Here is a 17,288-nt window from a genome sequence, read left to right as displayed (position 1 = left end):
AAATAGATTTTTTTAAAGTTTGTGTTGGAAAAAAAATTTGAGTATTGCTGAAATTTTCAAATATTTTCTATTCACGAGTGCTTTCCAAAGTGTTGGCTAGAACCACTGGTGATCACTGTAAACATATGCTTTCTGAGAAGGATTTTGTGGTAAATTGGGAGGAGGGCATCAGGTCAAAACCTTTCTCCTTTGGAAACACTTAAAGTGTTGCCAGGTTAGAGTCTATGTAGAGTCTATGTAGAGAAGGATGCTATGGGCCCTTTGCTTTCATTTTTTTTGGTATTGATTTTCCAGACGCTTTAGTGTTAAACCATGCCAGAAGTGTTGTGGAGATGAATCACTATTATCCAAAGGCTGCCAGCCTCTTTTCCTTCTGACAGAAGGATAATTCCACGTGGATCAAATAAATACAGATGTGTAGTAATTAGTTCTATTCCCAGTGAGCCTATTTCCAACACACTAAAGATGTGAGCGATTATGGAACCTCAGCCCAACAGCTTTTATCAATTTAAACTGCTAAACAACAGGATAGGTCATAACCCAGCCTGCTATTAATAATGTATTTATTATGTACAATATAACAAATTGGGGTAGGGCCTAGAAAAAGATTCCTTTTAAGAGGAGTGATTTGATTATCCTCCAGAAGCATCACATGTGCCTGGCCACTCACCTGATGTACAGTCCAAAGGCGATCAAAAGAATAAAAAATCTCATCCAAGGAGAAGAGGCCTACATCGTGGGCGGGGTCCTCCACAGAGACGACTTAGCTGTGGCTGATATGTTGAATGTACCTATCCTGGGCTCAGAGCCTGAGCTGGTTCACCTTTACAGTGCCAAGTCTGGAAGTAAACGGATGTTTGATAATGCTAATGTGCCAATGCCTCCTGGAATATATGACATCTATACTTACCAACAGGTATGTAGGGAAGCTTTATTCAAGTATTTTCTGTCCCCTTGACCTTGTACAACTTCAGGTAATCTGGTTCGAGCCCTGCCCAGTGAAGACTGTGTGAATGGTGAGTCACTCAGAGAGATCTTCACTATGCCTATGCCGCACGTTGTTTGGTTTCTCTTTCTTTTCTGTTCTGTGACCGGAGCTCAGGGCCTCTCCATGGTAGGTAAGTACGACAGGACCTTATCCTCAGCTCTCTTTTAACTTTTTGAGACAATGGTTCATTAAGTCACCCAAGCTGGCCTTGAACTTGGGATCCTCTTGCCTCATCTTCCCAAGAGTCTTTGATTGCACGTCTGAACCACAAGGTCTGGAGGCCTTCATATTTTAAAGGACCGTTCTACCGGCATTGCAGAAATTACTAAAAGTTCCATATTTACCTTTCAGGTTAAGCTGCTGAGTGTTGTTAAGTTACTTACTCACCAGGACTAATCTACAGTCTGTATTCAGCACCTTCATATCTATTGTCAGTGGCACAGTCATCACCCAGCAATTTAATAGGAGCCTAAAAACATGAGAGTCTGTTTTAGTGAAGGAGAGGGGTTGGAAGCTTTAGGATATTAGGTGGGCCCAGAGAGTACTGTATACATCCTTGACTCCAGATTCAAATACTTTGGCTCTTCAGGAATGGCTCTGAGCAGAGTAGGGGACTTAGCCCATGAACAGGAAGTGAAATGGCCTCAGGAGTAAAAAAACCACTGGGGTCTCCCCTGGGACCCAGTCTGTGACCCTGCACTCCTCCATTAGCCTCTAGAAAGCTCCAGCAGGTAGTCTCCCACTTAACTGCCATCTGTTTGCATGATAAAGAAAATTAAAAGATAAATAGCTGGCTATTAACATTTCCTTACCTCTATTTCTGAATTTCTCTTGACCGGTTCATCCTCTGAACCAATCATAAAGTATGTCCATTTCCTCTTCTTGGAAGATTGAAGAACCAGCTGTGAGCACTGAGGCAGAGCTAGGGAGGGTGGGAAGGAGGGCCCTCCCTCTGCTTTCAGCTGCTCAAGTCAGGATGTTCTCCACAACACAGTCACTGAAACAAAATGAAGCCTTTGAGCAAATCACACATTAGTATGACTCTTTTGAAGATGCTCTGAATACATTAAGTTGCCCTGAAGTGTTAGAGTCCTGCTATACAGAGTTCCTGGCCAACACATTGGCTTATAGCAGAACACAGTCTGGGATTTTAGCTGAGGAGTGATGGTGCATGTACAAAATTTGTATTGAGTCTTAGTTTCATCTTCATTGACAATAGCACAGGTAATCTATGCTCTGAGATATTTTAGAATTTATACGTTAGTTGTGGTTAAAGGTCTGGGCACATTTAATAAACTACAAACTCTGTCTGGTGCCTAGTATTCAGAAGTAATACTAAAACCTTCTTTTAGACCCTCAGGATGTTATTTGGAATAAAACATACATTGGTGGTATAGCAGTAAGCCAAATTGTATCTGAGTTCCTTGCGTATTTTGAAGCTATGCATCTGATGTCAGCAAGAATTGAGGTACTCCACTGAGGCTTTTCCTGATAGGAATGGCTCTTCCTAATCAATCGGAGTCTTTCAGTATTTTGAATGTGCAGATGGTGATGAATCAATCCTGACTTCTTATTGATGTACATTGTAAATTTAAAGTGGGCGAAAGATTTGATTATTTTAATTTGGGTTAATAAGTATTCATGGGTCTTAGTTGGATTTTCACAGTGGTAATTTTTCTGCATCTGCTCTTCACCAACATGAAGTGAATCACAACTAAAAATATATTACATTTTTAAAAACAGACTCAAACAGAAAATGATAAATGTTTGGAAATAGCATAAACTCACATGGTTTATGACTGAATTTTTTAATCTAGCATGAGCACAGTGAGCATTTCCTGTTCTGATCCACAAAATAACCATCTAAGTCCCTTTCTGGCATGTGCTCTGTATGAAATATTGACAGCTTTGGTTAAATAATCAAAAATGGCAATGCTATTTTAAAGCACTGTTCAATTTTCACTTAAAGATAGCACATAATTCTTTCCGGCGGTGTAGTCTTTACAATACTATTGATCGTTTTCATTACTGTAGGGGATCCATCCACAGGCACCCATTTATAGGAGTCTCAGAAGCAACAAATAATAGGATTTGGAGGAAACACTGATTCTGTTAGTGTTTGAAGCCTCCAAGTATACAATATATCTAAATATGCAATTTTTAAAGGCTGGCCTGGAATACCTTCCCTTAAACTAGCAAAATAATGTTTTACCCAATATTAAGAGGCTAAATAGCACTCCTACTTCTATAACTTGTGATCACAGGATACACAGATTACAACAATATATGATTAATAGAAATAGCATCTCAGCTGACTGGAGAAAGAAAGGATGCAACCCTGGAAGACACATTAGGGACCTCCTTTGGCTGTGTTTATAGCCATACAGTATGTATACAGGAGCACTGTCATTTAAACATCCAAATTATCAGTAAATACTACTTGATAATTAGGGAGTCTATACAATTTATTTTCACCTTTATTGAATAACCCATAGTTGCATGAGTTTTCTGGGGACTCCAACTGTGGCTATTTTGATATCTCTTCCATGTTGCCATGTCATGTAGCATTCTCAAAATCTTTTGCCAAATAGACACAATTCAGGATAACACATTGTGTGTTTAAATAAAACCACTTTAACTTTGCAGTTTTAGACCTCAGCAGAACCATAAATCTTCTCTTTAGTTAAACAAATAAGAATCCATTTGGTAATCAAAAGAATAGATGTATTGCATAGTTTTATGTCAACTTGACACAACCTGTACTCATCTGAGAGGAGGGAAATCAACTGAGAAAATGTATCCATAAGATCTGGCTATAGACGGGTCTGTAGGGCATTTTCTTAATTAGTGATTGATGTGGGAAGGCCTAGCCCATTGTGGATGGTGCCATCCCTGGGCTTGGTTCTGTAAGAAAGCAGGCTGAGCAAGCCATATGAAGTAAACCAACAAACAGCACTTCTCCTATGGCCTCTACATCAGCTCCTGCCTCTGGCTTCCTGTTCTGACTTCTTCAGTGATGGACAGTGATATGGAACTGTAAGCTGAATAAACCCTTTCCTCCCTAAGTTGTTTTGGTCATGGTGCTTCATCGCAGCAATGATAATGTTAACTAAGACAATAGAGAACAGGAATATTACTGTCAAGATAGGATGTCACAGCCAAGAATAGCGTGGTAGTTAGAGGAGACACATACTCAGTGCTGTTTTTGCCTTCTGGGAAGTACAGATGACAAAGCTGTTTTGTGATCTGAATGAGTTGTTTTTCTTCAAAGCTATAATAAAATGCTCTTATACAGAATTAAGTAGTCTTGCTATGGAGACTTTGGTCTGACTCAAATGCAGCATAAATGACTTATTGACTGGTACACAAGTTGTTCTGCTGGCTTCTCTCTAACTTCTTTCTATGCGTCCCCCCTTCTCCAGCTGTCTGCAGGCTTGGATATGCAGCCCATGGGCGGCAAATGAGTGTAAGGTCTTGAGTCACAGCAATCCAAGAGAAGTGTTGCTCTGCCACTCAGTGCTGTATGATGATGGACAAGTCAAATTACTCAGCCTCTTAGTCTTAAGTGCAGTCACTAATGATACCTTCATTATAGGTTATTATATTAAGTGGAAAACTCACATATAGGATCCATGAGCCAAGCGCTGGTTCTTACTGAGTGGTCAGTAATGTTAGTTATTGATCTTACAATTATTTTTGAATTAAAGCATGGATTTCTATCCCTTAGAATTTCATCTATTTAAGGCCAGTTATTCTGAGAGTATTGTTTTATATCAAATGCAGGGCAGCTGACATTCCATGAAGGCTGCTTCTACAAGTGTTTTTATCTCTGTTATCTGTCTTTTTCTATAATATATTTCTTCATGTTACTATTTGTTTTAGATTACTGTATTTAAAATCTCAATGAAGTTTTCAGGACAATATTTTTATTGTCTTGAAATTATTAAAAAAATCATTTTGAAGAATCAGTACAACACCTAAGTTGTTATGAAAGAAAGGAGACAATACCAAGATTCAATTATAGATGTTTAAAAGTTTCCTTTTTCCTTCACAAGTCAGCATGATAATAATAGTTTTCAATTTCTCACAAATATGATTGTACTTTAAAAATGACTTTTATCCCATTGGCTAGTGATTTCATTATATTATACATCACATAAAACTTCTTGAATCTGTACTAATGAGTCAAAAGGAACCTAATTAACAGACTATGTAAAGACACGCAAAGCGCCCCAAGCAAGTTGCTGTAACAAAGAAAATGTGGTTATTAATGTTGCTGTACTTTTGCCCCCTCCCCCAGATGATAGAACAATTGAGCCAGTTGGTGACTGATAACCTGGGAATCCGACGCTGGGTCTTTAAAATGAACATGGAATTTGGAGGAAATGGGACAGCATTTTGTGACATTCCTTCCTATCTACAGTGCTACAACTGGGTGCTGAAGGAGAGTAACAGATTCGGCCATGAGGACTGGAAGAAGAAGTGGGCACAGGTGAGTGTTCAGTGGTGATGTACTCCACAGAGCTGTGGACAGTTAGGTGACAGGGTCCTTTCTTCGCGACTCAGCACGGTCATCCGTCAGTGCAGCCTTTTCTGGGCCTCAATCTGAACGTACAGCATGAATGGACTTATTGGGCTACTTAAATGTCCATTTTGGGGACCCAAAATGTCCATATCTTCAAAATGATTATGATAGCTAAGAAGTGACTAAAATGCCATGTTCAGGGAGCACTGAAAGTCTGTACTTCTGTCAACTGCTGGGAGTAAGCTAGCTGGATTTTATTATGCGAAGTTCTACTAGCAAATGGTGCTCACTGGAAGCTAATGTATAATAGCATTCCATCAGAAGCCATGTTTTTGAAGATATTCCAAAGAAATTTATGTAACTACCAGTCCCTGTGAGATGCTCAGAGAAGAACAGACCCCAGAATAAAATTCCCAGCAAAGCTGAATAGTGTGCTCAGCGTCTCTGACAATGAGTGGAGGTGTGTAAACCTTAACATATATGTTGATGATATGAATTATACAGCCTCAATCTGTTCCAATTTTGCTTAATAGGTATATGTGGCTTAATGTTTAACCTGACCTCTAAACATGTCCCACACTGTATCCTTATACTCAGCTTCTCTTTATTGCATGACCCTGTTTTGGGTGACCTGCTAGAAAAAAGAAGATTGAAAGACAAACTCCTTAACTGGTTTCTTCCCTCCCAGCATGCATAGCGGTGGACTGTGCAGTGATTTGCATCTGCTTTGTGCATCCCACTACAGAAGTCTATGAATCAAGAAACAAGTGATAGAAAGGAAGGGCACACTGGTGGGAGCCACATTATTCCTGGGCAAGTGAGATGATGAATACATCTCGAGACCAGTCAGGAGGGAGAGTTCCCTTTGATAAATGGGTCGGTCCTCCCCATGATCTATTCTGGGCTTTCTTCTCCCTCCAACAGTGAGTGGACTAAACACAGCGCCTGTCGTGGCTAGCTCTTTACATATTATTTAAACGACACCAAAGTGAATTACTCTTCTATAAAAAAATAAAGCAAAGAAAATGTATTTAATTTTGAGGCCCATAGAGGTTTCTGTTGTGTTCTCTTTGAACAGGATTTTGTCTTTTTGAAGCAAAGCTATTGAGTTTAAACTGTGGAACAGTCTAGCACTTTCATTTAAAGAACTGAAACACTACTGTGTACAGTGTTTTCTGGCCTCAATGTTTCAAACCAATAAATTTTAAAGAATTAACTTGACATTAGAATATGATAAATGTAAAATGTTTGACTTTGAGTTTTAAAAATATTTATAGTAATGTCATTTGGTTGAATTGTGATAAGAAATCTCACTGCAGATTATTTAATTTCAATTATTTTAAACTATGCCACTTTAAATTGTTACCAAATACATTTAGCACTGTTGTTAATGTTATTAAATTTGAAACTCTTAAATAATTAATGATCTCTTTAAATCACTTTTAAAAACTTAACAGGGAAAAATAATTATTCAGAAATCCTGTTATAATGTATGGCTTGTGCTTGGCTGTGATGTGTGAGAAGCCAAAGATGAAAATAAAAACAAGGCATGTGTATGCTCACTCCCCTCTTGTGGGGGCTCAAGGACAGCTTATACCTTCAAAGGGAAAGGCTCCACTGAGTGGAGGTGAACTGAGGGTATTTATTGAGAATTTAGGTGGAATGCACCTTTGTTCCAGAAGACCATTGTGATAGTGTGCATTTAGACATCAAAGCATTACTTTATGAGCACAAGCGTGTTTTAATGTCCTATTACAATCTGTAGACCTGTTCCTTTTGATAATGAAGATGTTGTGTCACTGAGCCTAGCCTGGCACATACAAAACATATGCTGGCAGGTTATTAAAAATTTCAGCTTCTTGATGAAAGACTATCCTGCAGGCTAAGAGTCCAGAGAAAGACTCCATTCTGAGAGAATTATTAGAAATGAGAATATGACTGTAAGCACTGAATTATGTTAATACTTACAAATAGCATCATTTGCATAGCAGTTTGTGACATGATGCTGTGAATTCTTGTATTGGTAGATTGTAGACAGCAGATGAAGGCAGTGCTGTGTATGGGGTGGGCACTGCTGTGGAGTTTTATGCAGACACTAGTCTTAGAGGTAGGCAGGATCCAGTGTAGGCACTGACATACAACACAAAGATCACCTCGTTTTCCTCTTATTTTGAATTGAGCTTTGGCTGATTGCAGTTAAGACCTGAAACAAAGTCACACGAGTTATCAGATGCTAAAAAGCCTAGTCACCTTTGAAAGTTCAGAATGGAGACATAGGCATATTTCAAAAAGCAGAAAGGCCGCACTGAGACAAAACACAAATTTTCATTTTTCCCTGGAGGCTGGTAAGAAGCGTCTGCTTGTCATCCTATTGTCTAATGAAGCCAGCTCCCCATGCTCCACCCACTGGGTCCCAATAAGCCCAGTTGCTGAGTGCACACTGCTTGCTAAGGTTTGTGAATCCACTTGCACAAATGCAAGATTCCCTGCTTCTGAATCAGGAGACTTGTTTCAGTTAGTAGGAGAACTAACTGAAACCTACTTGTAGGAGAGAGGCCTTCCTGATGCATGCTGGTGCCGGCAGTCCGCTTTCTGTGCTCAGTCTTTGTGTGGCTGCTTTCTACTTTGTTAGAGGGTAAAATCTTCCATCCCTCGTAACTACTTTGTGTTACTGCTGGAATGTTAGGCGTTTAGTATTCATTTAAGCATCACCCAAAGGGGAAGGTCTGAATCCAGGGCTCCCAAACTTAGAACGGCAGAATAAACCATACTTCTTAGAGAACTGGGTCAGCAAACAAGCATACCAAGCATTACAAAGGAGCAGCAGCCACCACTTGTGCATAGAACAGCTCCCCCTGGGAAGCCTTGTAAACAGTGATGGGAAGCACTCTCAGGTGACTGATCTAAGTGCCTCCTGGAGAATGTGGTAGGGCTTTATTATCATGTGAAAGTTTAAAAAGAGGCATTGAGTCATCACCACAAAATGTTTAGGAAAGTTAAAAGGTAATATAACAATACTAGAAAGATGTCTAATCAGGTAAGTGTGAAATCACTTTTACTATTGCCTTCGTTCTCTGAATTAATTCTCAAATGTGTATTGTCGCTCATTGCCTCAATAATTGTGATTAATCTAATTAAACATAAGAACTTAGCCATTTCCCCATTTATTGATCTTCATCACAATTAATTTCTGTATGTCACCCCCTTTTATTAACTAATCCTAATATGCTAAAATACTCCCCTGTCTGAAAACTTAAGCTCTTCTCCAGTTTTGTTTTGTTCTTGTGTTTTTAAATTGTGGACCAGAAAAATGTCCACATAGTATATGCCTTTAAAACAAAAACAAAAACAAATTCTGCCTTTTTTTTTTTTTCCTTGGAGAAAGCTCCCTGAGTTGAATGCTGTATCTACCCGTTAGTGCTCTGGCTCTTGTTCTACATGCTGTGTTGATAAGAAGATGCCGGTGGCCTCCGAAACCCTTAGTGGATGACACAGCTGAGCACATGTAGAGGAGAGTTCCTTAAGCTCCTGGAGAAGCTCCCCTCTTGGGCCCTGGCTCTGTGGCCCATGCCGTGTGCTGCTGCTCTGGCAGATTTCCTACTTTCCACAGACTTTCTCGAAGCACAGATGTCCCTGGACCACACTCCCTCCTCTCGAGTGTTTCCCTTTCCTACAAGGCAGTGAGCTGGGAGCTGAGGAGAGCTGTCAGTGTGCACACCTCAGCTGTAGAAGGGAGGAACCTGCTCAGGAGTCCCTAGAGAACCCAGATGCCTTACCACATGAATCCCTGTCAACGCGCATAGATGACAACAGAGAATTCTATATATTACCTTTTGCCCAGTCACAGGGAGATACACTTATTTGAGTCAGCCTATAAATTATCACGTATTGAGTAGCCTGCCTTCACAATCAGATGTAGCACTAAAAACAAGATAAGCAATTCAACTTATTCTTCTTTTATACAGGCTACCAGAAATTTTGTTTTTGTTTTACTTATTTCTAGACATAATTCATTTATGTGATAGATCTTTTTAAGCAGAACAAAAGTTAAAATGCATCAATCTGAGGCTGAAACCTCAGCCATTGAGTGAATACTCGGGATAAAGGAAAGGGTAGCAGGCTTCACGAGGTCCCACTGATCTGCCTCTCTTAGAGCCCCCTGGGAAACAACCACAACCAAATTACCATGGCCATTTCTTTATCTGGAAATAGATAACAGTACACCTATTTCCTTGAGCTGAGATGAGGGTTGAATGTATCCTGTGACTTGGCCAGCAATATTCTTAGCATGTGAACATTTAAGATATTGTTGCTTTGTTGCTTTTCATTCTGAATATTAATTAAAGCTGTATTATGAGAAAATATAAGCACTAGTGAGCAAATAAATACAAATTAGCTGTTCTTTGGCAATTCAGAAGGTTACTTAGAAGGTTTTGTAGCCTTCCAGACTACTGTAGTGTACATCAGTTATCATTATACAAGCTGCTGTCAAAAACTCAGAATAATGATCTGATTGTCTCTCTGTTAAGATTTTCCTAATTAATACATATAAAAGAATAACCCTAGATAGCACTCTGGCCTCTGACCATTTGAGAACAGAAAACAATGTGTTTATGAGAGCTTTCTCCATGTTGAATAAAGAGGCTTGATAAAGTGGAGATTATTCTGACCAAAACATTGAGTCTGGATGCTTCTGGTTCCAGTTGGCATATTTTCTAATTAGTAGAGCAGCATGTCACCAAGATCACTGGAAAGTCTTAATCATGTACATATTTTTTCTTTGCTCTGAGAATGACTTAGAACGTTTTCTTCCAGTTCAGTGGTTATTTTCATGGTGCTGCCAGGGTTGAGTTTGAGGTGCTTCTCTGTGCCTGAGGATGATGACAGGAGAAGGAAAATTGCCTCCCCAGTTAAATGAAAGCCTGGGCACCCCTTCCGAGGACCTATAATAATCAGCTATACAAGCTGTTGGCTTGTGTGTCCTATTGATTTAATATGCTTCTAATCAGTACATAAAGCTATGGGCCTGCAGTGTTAATTTTTCATATGCTTACAAAGTACCCTTTGATTTTCTGTCACACGTTAATTACAGCGTTTTGCCATTAAATAGGAAGCTTTGTGTAAACTAATTACTAGGTAATCATTGTCTACTGCAAGCGTGCTGTTTGTACCTTTTATTTTATTCTAAAAATGCACAGATCTCACAGTCTGGAAACACTCTACCTTCCAGCCATTAGCTCTCACTAATTCATAGCATTATTGTGGAGAGTGGAGGAGTTGTAATTGTTGTGGTATCAGAGCTGTTAATTACCGGAGTAAACAGTTGAAATGGTGCCAAGGTCTATTGTACAAGGCAGAGAAAAGGAGGTTTAAATGTTACTCCCACCATCTGGGGACTGGAGGAGAGGCAAATGCTTGAGAACAGCGGCGAGGCGCCGCCGCCGCTTCAGCTCCAGGGTTGGCGGCCATATGGATCCAGAAAAATTTGAATCAATTGAATTTAACTGCCAGTTTTTCACAATAACTGCATGGAAGGAAGGAATAAAGCAGAAGATAAGAGGAACAAGAATTGGTTAGCGTTTTCACACCCAGGAAGGTCCCTCTGGAGTCCTTTTGGAAATATCTTCTCTGCTGAAAACCGCGGAGCAGGCTTAGGCTTTTGGAGTGGATTCAAAATGAGCTTTCACTCTCTGACAGTCACAGCACCATGTGCTACTGGTCATCTGTCCTCAGTGTCCCTTGGTGAACCAGGGATGCCCTTGAGAAGTCTTGGAGTCTCTGTAACTGAACCAGACAAATGCTCACTGTGGGATTCACTGGTCTAGTCATGTGCATGGTTTGTGGAAAGAAAACAATTAATTTGCAATGCTGCTACATCCTCCCGACTCCATGTATCTGATGTGTAGAAATATCCAAAAACAGTCCCGCTCTTCTCTTGACCGAGAAACAATGCTGCATACCCATTCTTTGTGTACAGAATAAAATACAAGACTCTTCTGATAATCTCAGTTTCATTCCTGGAACTCAGTCTTCCCCATTACTTGAATGAGAATCAATCCAAAAGGAGTGTGTGTTTCCTTTTGTCTTCAGTCTGCAACTAAAGCACGTCCATCATCGTCCACAGTCTTCCCAACCAGGTATTTTTCTACATGTCCCAAATCTCTACATGGATAGAAAAAAAGTCTATTTCCAGTAGGTTACTACTACACTGTGGCTACTTCTACTTATGGCTGATTTAAACACAAAATGGTTTCCACTTTAAAACACTGTATAATCTTTAAAACAGTCATATGTATTTACTGGTTGTCATTCTTACAATTCAGTATAATTTCCTTGAAAACTGTTTTCCAGTGGTAAGAATATTTGTCTCTCCCCAGCCATTTGCTGCAGTAACTACTTTTCAGTATCATTCCCCAAACACGAACATCTTCTTCTCTTTTTAAGCCACCCTGGATTACTGTATTTATTTCTAATCATTCCTTTAGCAGATGTTGAAGTAATTTGGGGTGTAATGTAAACAACTCTTTTAAAGAGAGAAATCACAGATAGACCAGGAAGCGAGGGGCAGCGTTTGTCAGGCTTGTGTGATGGCAGTTTTGCCGGGGGAGGGGGAGTTTTTCCCTCCTTTTGTGTATGTGCAAAGTTCAATTAAGAATTTCTAGAAGCACTTAATCTTTATCTATTGAAACCCCCCAGCATGCACTGCGACAGGATGAGCCTAGAAAGAAAGAGAGAAAGAAAACAGCTCTGCTCCCTGTGGTGAGGGGAAAGAGAAACAGCAGTCAGTACAGGAGAGCGGAGAGGGAATGAACTTCTCTGGTGGTGGTGGCTGCGGAGAAGCAGTTGTGCTGAGCTTCGGAATGGAAGTACAACATATGTGCCTCAGTTGGACAAAATGCTTCTCAAGTCGAATCAACTGCTAGGCCTGCATGCTGGTGCAAGGTAGAGGCCTAGATAATGAGGGACAGACTCCTCAAGAAGCAGTGAGTGGATGATGCTACATAAGTATGGAATTATATACCGCGTTTTCAACATTCTGTTTAATGCGAGCCGCCACTGCAGCGAATCACTTGCCACACACCCGAAATGGGCCATTAGCTATCAAGGGAAAATTGTCTTTGCCGCTTTTAGCAGATGGAGCAAATATTTTACAAAGCAATTTTACATACCAAAAACATTTGTGTGCTTTGGTAAAGCTGGTTGTTTTACATTATGTTACCTTCTACTGCAGCATAATTTTCCATCTCATCGAAGACAAACTTGGCATTTTTGATTTTTAAATTCTCCATTAACAATTAAACACAGAGTAGTAAAGCTGTCCTTAAACTTTAAGTAGGTATGGGAAGTAGTTTCCGACTTGTTGGAGACACTTCCATTTTTTCTTCATCCTTTCAACATATTTTTGCACCCTAAAGAGGGACTGTTCCAAATTATCTTAGTGGAAAGGAATGAGTGAAAACTTCATGAAAGTAATCACCATGCAGGATGATCTGAGCATCCCCTGGCTTACCACTACCATTGTGGATTGCGAGGACATGCTTTGGCCTGCCCATTTGTTATGTCCATTTAAAATGCTTAAGCTTCAAGAACTTCAACTTAAATGGCTTTTCCTATAAAGAGAAACTGGCTCCAGATGGTGGCTCAGCAATGCCACAAAGGACCCACAGTTTTCCATCTCTTTTTTGAGGCTGCTTCCTTCCTAAGGCTGGCTGTTCTCTTCATTGCAAGATGGCTGCCAGTAGCTTCCAGAATTTGTTCTTGGTCCAGGCACTAGAAAGAGAGAACATCTCATCAGGGAGCAACTCAGAAGAGCACACGCTTTCTTTCCAGAGGCCCCAGTAGGTGTTTCCTAGCTAGTGATTGGGTCAAATCCCTATACTACACTTCACTGGAGGTGAGAGTAGAATTCCCCCTCAATCAATCTTCCATAGCAAAGAACAGGGAACAACCATTTTGAAAGGAAGTGAGGGGCACGCTTAATCTGAAAGAGAGGGCACATATGCTGTGTAGCCAATAACAGATATCTATTCTACCATTTTTCCATATTTAGCATGGTACCTATAGTTGATATAATGTGACCAGAGTGTTAGACTCACTGATGGCAGTTACAGTGGCTGTAAGATGGTAAATGTAGGACACCCTGGCACATTGCTATAGCATGGTAAACTTTCAGTAGGGTGAAAGCTATTATTTTACCTTTAAAATGAGTTTAGCAGTTTTTACAAATGAACAGCCCTCTAAGGTCACCTTCAGTGTGGAGTGCTGTTCTGCTCGCCTCTGTGCCACCAGCCAGTTCCAATCCCAGCACTGTTCACACTGAAACACACGTTTCTGTCTGAGTAAGGCAGGGACAGAGAGAGTACTCACCCAGAGCTCACAAGCTACGTAGCTCCTGCAGCCTTGCTGTGCACTCAGCTGCAACACGAGGCATTTGTCCTAAGTAGTCCACAGTCCCCTTAAACTGCAGCCTTACTGACAATCCTAGTTTACCAGGTCTCTGTCCTACCTCTCTGACTTGATGTACTGTCCAGGCCTCCATTCAGAGTTATCAGAAATACCTATAAAGAACTATCTAGGCAGTCTATGAGATTTCTTTATACTCTGTCTTAATCCAAAGATTAAGAAATGTTTCTTTGGTTTTCTTTTTGAACATAATCAAACAAAATCTGATTAAGGAAGAAGTTATTTTTCTTAATATTCTACTAGTAGTTCAGTCAAGAAACTACAAAAATGAAATGTGAGTTTTGGTAAGAGTGAATACGCTAATTTGTATCCTTCTTTCTTCTTCCCCCATCTTACACACACACACACACACACACACACCACTAGAAATTTGCTTGGGTAGGAAAACTAACTCTTTAGAGTTGGGAGTACCTTTCATCATTGAGGGCAGTGCTAAATGAGTGTGCTGGTGGCTCCCCTAAGATACCTTGCATTTCCCTCAGTCAACATATCTGTTTCTTCAAATTCATATTTCCTTGACAGAAATAGAGAAAACCAAGAAATAAAATACATACATAATAAAAAAGAGTCTCTAGTTTGTCAGTCAGGTCAGTAGAAATCAAGCGCCTTCTGAGGATGCCTTAGAAATTTCCAGGCCATTACTGTTACTGAGAACTTGGAGAGAGAATTCTGCACAATAAATGAGCAAGTCAGTCTATGCAGTGATGAAGATGAGCTGAGGAGTAAGGAATGCCCGCTAGCCATGAGCTCTAGAGGGCATTCCTAGAACCAGTGCCATTCTGAAATTTTTAAAAAACAAAGCATAATTTTCTATCATTTATGCTTCACAAGGAATATATCTTCCCTCCCATACCCCAGAGAAACTGGCCCTAAATGACCTGCACAGTGTAGATGACAGGCTCTGGGAAACATTGAATTGGTCACCCATTACTTTGTCATTACCTCCTAATTCTACACTGTAGGTTTGTAAACATATACTTCTGTTCCTGGCTTATAACAGAAAGACAGACATGTGATAGGCATGCACGTGTTGTGCATACCCTCCCTCACTTGAATGTATGAGCTGTAGCTCCCAAATTATCATCATTGCTATTATAGCCTTTGTTTTGTAGAGGTGAGGGAACACGTCTCTCTTCATCCGCACAAAGGCTGGGGCTACTAAGGTCTTAGTTTAAGACTTAGCAATCCTTTAGAAATAGATAGTTAATATTACCCTCTGACCCCTATTATTACTTAGAGAGCTAAGCTCCCTCTAAGTGCCCAGCATCCCCCACTGAATGCCACCCTGTCTGTGCCTTCAGTCCTGTAGTTCTCATGAGACACGTGGCTTCCTCCAGGTCCCTGTAGCAAGGTTTCCTTCTGGAAATCTCCCTTCTTGCTGTGGTTTTGTGCAGAGTACAAATGCTGGACATTGTGGCAGAATGGCTCACGTTGTAAGCAGAAGTAGCAGGGGCAGCCTGGCACCATGTCCAGAGGCCTTGTCAGTTCATTACCAACCCCCACATAATATGATGCAACTGACGTGACACTCCATATATGTCACCTATATTTAGAGGCAGGGAATCCTGTAAAATCTACCCAAGTACAACTCGTGCTTCTCAAGTAGCTGGCCCTCCAGGTGATTCCTTGGCAGTAAGGAGGAAGTCTACTGAGAGATTCCCACTTTCTGTTATTCTGTAACTTCAACTATTAAGGACCATCTCCTTAAGTTCACTACTGTCATGATTCATTGCACAAACATGGAGTATTCTTCTCCTGGACATGGGAAAGTTGATCTCAAAGCCAATGTCTCTGTCACTTAAGAACTCGAGGATATGCAGGGTGGTGAGGGAAGACACCTGACTATAGCAGGAGGAGAAGGCTTCTGGGAAGGAGAAAGAATAAGAGGGAGTGAGCTAGGGAGGATGACGAAGTTTGAGGGAGGTGAGACTGTAACAGCAGAGGCCAAGCATACTACAGAGGCTGCTGCTTGTGTGTGTGTTCTGTAGGCTAGCATACAGAGTAATGAGCTTCCTCATGTCAAGCGTACACCTGTGTGTCATACGTAGTTTTTGCACAGTCTTGTAGAGTGTCCCGCTGAAGATCTGGCACCTGGGTCTCAAGCTGATGGAGTTTCTAGATTAAGCTACAAGGCTTTCATTTGTTCCTTTACTGTTTCCCCTGTATCTTTTTCCTTTGCAAAATAGCCCTGTAGTACATTATTTTTCCCCTCTATTACAGTTACTTAAATGAATATACAGGATGGTTTCCTTCAAAAGGAGGTGGCTAAACAAAACGTCTCCACTTTCCCAAGAGAGGCCTGGGTTATAAGGTTTCTTTTCTCTGACATTCAGTTTCCCAGAAAGGGGCAGAATCTAAAGCTTGGCTTCACTGCCCTCCATGTAGAGACAGTTTTCCTCCATGGAGCAGAAGGTTGAACTGTAACAGATGTGAGACTAGAGAAAGGTGATATTCAGAGAACATGCATGCTCATGAGTTCCAGATGAAGAAGCTTCAACACTGCCAGGATATTTACAGTAACAGTGAGAGAAAACATGTAGAGTATCCAGGGTGTGGATGGGGTGGGGACAAGGCCCGTTGCTTTGATAGTCAGTTTCCTTTCTTTCACACAGGCAAGGCAGAGGTTTACTGCATGAGCATTTGAGAAGCCAGAGCTTTTCTAGCCCTTTCTAGCAAGATTCTGAATCTTGTCCTGGCAAATAGCCTGAGATAGGCCAGAGCACTCTGCTTCTTAGTGCATTTTGTTTTGTATGTCAGTCACTTACTAAGGCTGTCTAATGGCACTTAACCCACAGGAGTCTCTGGGTAGTTATGAAATAATTCAGATTATTTGGACCTGCCCATCATATACTCTAAGATTCTTGCCTTTTATTCTGGATTCAACCAGAATCAGCTAAATGTTTCAAAGAGCTGGAATATGGCAGAGGATAGAGGACAATCATCTTTTAATGTTAGAGAAATTGGGGAAAAATGAGTGTGCTGATGATTTCTAGGATTATAACCAGCCTCATCTCTAGAGCTGATTCTTAGAAATCACTCAGTGTTCACTCTTAAATTCATAGTTTGCTTGGGATCCCAAAGCAAGCTAGAGCCTTGCTCGTCCCTGTTCTGCATCAGAACATGAATACTCACCACCAAATGTGCTTAAATGCAGTGCCCTGCCCTGCATCTGGCAGAAGTAACATCTGAACTGTGGCTTTGAAAAGTTTTAGTGAAGCTTAAGAGCATTATAACTTAGAATAGAAAAGAAATTATCACAGTAAGCCACACCATTTACGTAAACAGATAGACTTCCTATTGACATGAGAACTT

At 40.6% G+C, this 17,288-nt stretch overlaps 1 protein-coding gene across 3 annotated transcripts in view; it reads left to right on the top strand.

Moving 5' to 3' along the window:
- The window catches only part of Iqch (IQ motif containing H), a 177,594-nt gene that overhangs the window by 99,809 nt on the left and 60,497 nt on the right, over positions 1–17,288 (top strand). For all 3 annotated transcript variants that reach the window (XM_031344193.1, XM_031344192.1, XM_031344191.1), the window contains 2 exons: positions 644–916; positions 5,289–5,480. In XM_031344193.1, coding sequence (XP_031200053.1) covers positions 644–916; positions 5,289–5,480 — 465 coding nt within the window. The remainder of the gene's footprint in view (positions 1–643; positions 917–5,288; positions 5,481–17,288) is intronic.

Source organism: Mastomys coucha, unplaced genomic scaffold, assembly GCF_008632895.1.
Source record: "Mastomys coucha isolate ucsf_1 unplaced genomic scaffold, UCSF_Mcou_1 pScaffold23, whole genome shotgun sequence".
NCBI classification, from domain to species: Eukaryota; Metazoa; Chordata; class Mammalia; order Rodentia; family Muridae; genus Mastomys; species Mastomys coucha.
Note: the sequence above shows the minus strand (reverse complement) of the source record. Positions and strands in the feature narration are given on the sequence as shown.